Source organism: Elephantulus edwardii, unplaced genomic scaffold (genome assembly GCF_000299155.1).
Source record: "Elephantulus edwardii isolate Elephantulus edwardi_28Jun2011 unplaced genomic scaffold, EleEdw1.0 scaffold00016, whole genome shotgun sequence".
NCBI classification, from domain to species: domain Eukaryota; kingdom Metazoa; phylum Chordata; class Mammalia; order Macroscelidea; family Macroscelididae; genus Elephantulus; species Elephantulus edwardii.
Genome location: NW_006399766.1, coordinates 18,869,534 through 18,871,783, shown reverse-complemented (window position 1 = coordinate 18,871,783; position 2,250 = coordinate 18,869,534). Strand labels below are relative to the sequence as shown.

The window sequence follows — 2,250 nt, the reverse complement described above, 5'->3', positions numbered from 1 at the left end:
GTGAAGTTTACTGCAGAGCTGCTTTTTAAAAACTCCCCTCACCCCATTTCCTATTATGATCGCTGTGTGCCCTTTATTTGACTAACACTGTAAAATGGGGTGGGGGGGAAAGACAGAGAAACACTTGGAGAGGATGCAACACCACTCTTAGCCTAGGTAGGTAGGTAGAGGGCAAGAAGAGGACACAGAGAGCAAGGCCCGAATTCCATTTTACAGGTCAAGTGCCCCCGCCAATTTATAGCTTTTTGGCACAGTCAGGGCAATACACTTGCTCCTGATGGAAAACAAAGCGCTTGTTGGCCAGATTCACGGAGCATTTTTTGCAGTGGAAGCAGTAGTCGTGCCAGGATTGTCCTTCATAGGCCACCACACTGGAGCCTTTACCAAACCCTGTTTGAAAACAGAAGGGAAGAAAAGAGACAACCGAGTGAATACAGGTAAGGCAGCTGCAGTGCCAGAGAGACAATGACGACTTGCCCAAGTCGTGGAGCCAACACGCACGTGGAACCAGTGTCACCAGACTCCTAGCATACCCCGCCCCAACCAACGCGCATTCTACCCCACACCACTGTTCCCCTGCTACGGTGCTCAACGTGCAGAACCCCCACCCCAGGCCAGACAGATGCTAGAGCTGGCCAGGGGCTTCCCTGAGTCAAGCTCTCACATTCCCATGCCACCTCTAACACCCAGTGACGCGCACCAACCTCCCAGCATAACCAGTGTCTTTGATTAAGGTCAGGGCCATGGCATCAAAGTGGCCACCAGGAGGCAAACTTGGGTTGTTTGTGGGGTGTGCACTTACCCGGCCTCGAGGAGCTGCTAAGCTTCGATTTTTTCTATAAAGAACAACCACCCACGAGGGACAAGTTCTCTCTCCACCCGGATGCCTGCCCCGGATGTTGGCGCTGGGAAACAGGGTGAGAGGCAAGCGTTTCCCGTGGCACACTGGGGGCTTCCTAGCTTTAGAGACTGGGTGGCTCACTCTTGACACAGTCCTTTTCCCTGAGGATGGCAAAAGTCTTCTCAAATGTACATTTCAAGGCTTCCCGGGGAGATGGGAACATTGGAGGCAAGGGAAGGAGGGCCCAGGGCACTTGGATCGCGGCCGCGAGATGAGCAATGATGTGATTAGCTGTGCTTCTGATTGGAAACCACTGCCAACAGGCAACACTGTGCTACCTTTCATCTACAGGGCTTTAAGCATCCCAGGCTCACTTTCTCCAGCCCACCGCCCCATCCCCATCCCTGTCCCCTCCACGCAGCTTCCACCCCTTCCCCTTCTCCCAGAGTCCTGAAGATGGGTCTCAGGCACATAAACTCCTGGCAGCGTTGGTCACCAGTGTTCAGGAAGTGTTCTGTATTTCAGAGGCTAACCAGGCCTGGGAGAAAATCCAAGCCACTGGGGGACCTTTATTTAGCACCCTAACGGCGGGGGGAAAAGGGGATTCTTTGGGGCCTTTGTGGATGAAACCGACGACATAGGAAAATGAAAGATGTTTACCATACACAAAACCTAACCTGGCAGACTTAGCAAGGACTCTTTAGCCTACCAGTGATTGGGTTCTTGCATCCAGCACACTTCTTGGCCACAAAGTTCTTGTAGCAATCCACGCAGTAATACTGGTCCTCCACAGCAGTGAAACGCTGCCCAGCCAGCTTCTTAGAACAGGTAACACACACAAAGCACTCGGCATGCCAGGGCTGATCCTGGTAAGTGATTCCTCCAGATGTAATTGCCTAGACCAGGGAGGTGTAGCACTAGATTCAGATTCAACAACCCTTCTGTTGAAGGCCTACTAAGTGCCAGGCACTGTGTTGGGATAGACAGTAGCTCACTGAATCACCACGGCAACCATGGGAGGCAGGTGCTATTATTCTCCTCATTTTACAGATGATGCCGCTGTGGCTCAGAGGAGGGGAACTCCTTTCCAAGATTTCCCAGCAACTTTAAGAGGGCTGCCCACAGGACAGTGTGCTGTGATCACAGTACTGCTCAGTCTACCAGTGTGTCCTCATCTGGCAAGTGAGAGGAATAATTCCCTACATCACAGGGCTGCCGTGAGGATGGAGCGGGACAGTATGTGTACAAGCACTCTGCAAATGGTTAGACACATTTCAGCAACAAGAGGAAAGGCAGCAATCCCTCAGCAACGTACCTTGTTGCATTTTACGCAGTGCTTGGCGAATTTGGCCTCATGGCAAGTCACACAGTAGAAGTTCTCCCCTTTGGGGAAGAAGCTTCCGGTCCCA

At 52.1% G+C, this 2,250-nt stretch overlaps 1 protein-coding gene across 4 annotated transcripts in view; it reads right to left on the bottom strand.

The window, feature by feature from the left end:
• Positions 1-235: 235 nt before the first annotated feature.
• The window catches only part of FHL1 (four and a half LIM domains 1), a 12,998-nt gene continuing 10,983 nt past the window's right edge, over positions 236-2,250 (bottom strand). For 2 of the 4 annotated variants that reach the window (XM_006881819.1, XM_006881820.1), the window contains exons 5-7: positions 2,157-2,250; positions 1,551-1,737; positions 236-390 (exon numbers count right to left, since the gene is read on the bottom strand). In XM_006881819.1, coding sequence (XP_006881881.1) covers positions 236-390; positions 1,551-1,737; positions 2,157-2,250 — 436 coding nt within the window. Of the gene's footprint in view, positions 391-802; positions 1,003-1,550; positions 1,738-2,156 lie in introns of all 4 variants that reach the window. The other 2 variants (XM_006881818.1, XM_006881821.1) reach the window with 2 other exon arrangements.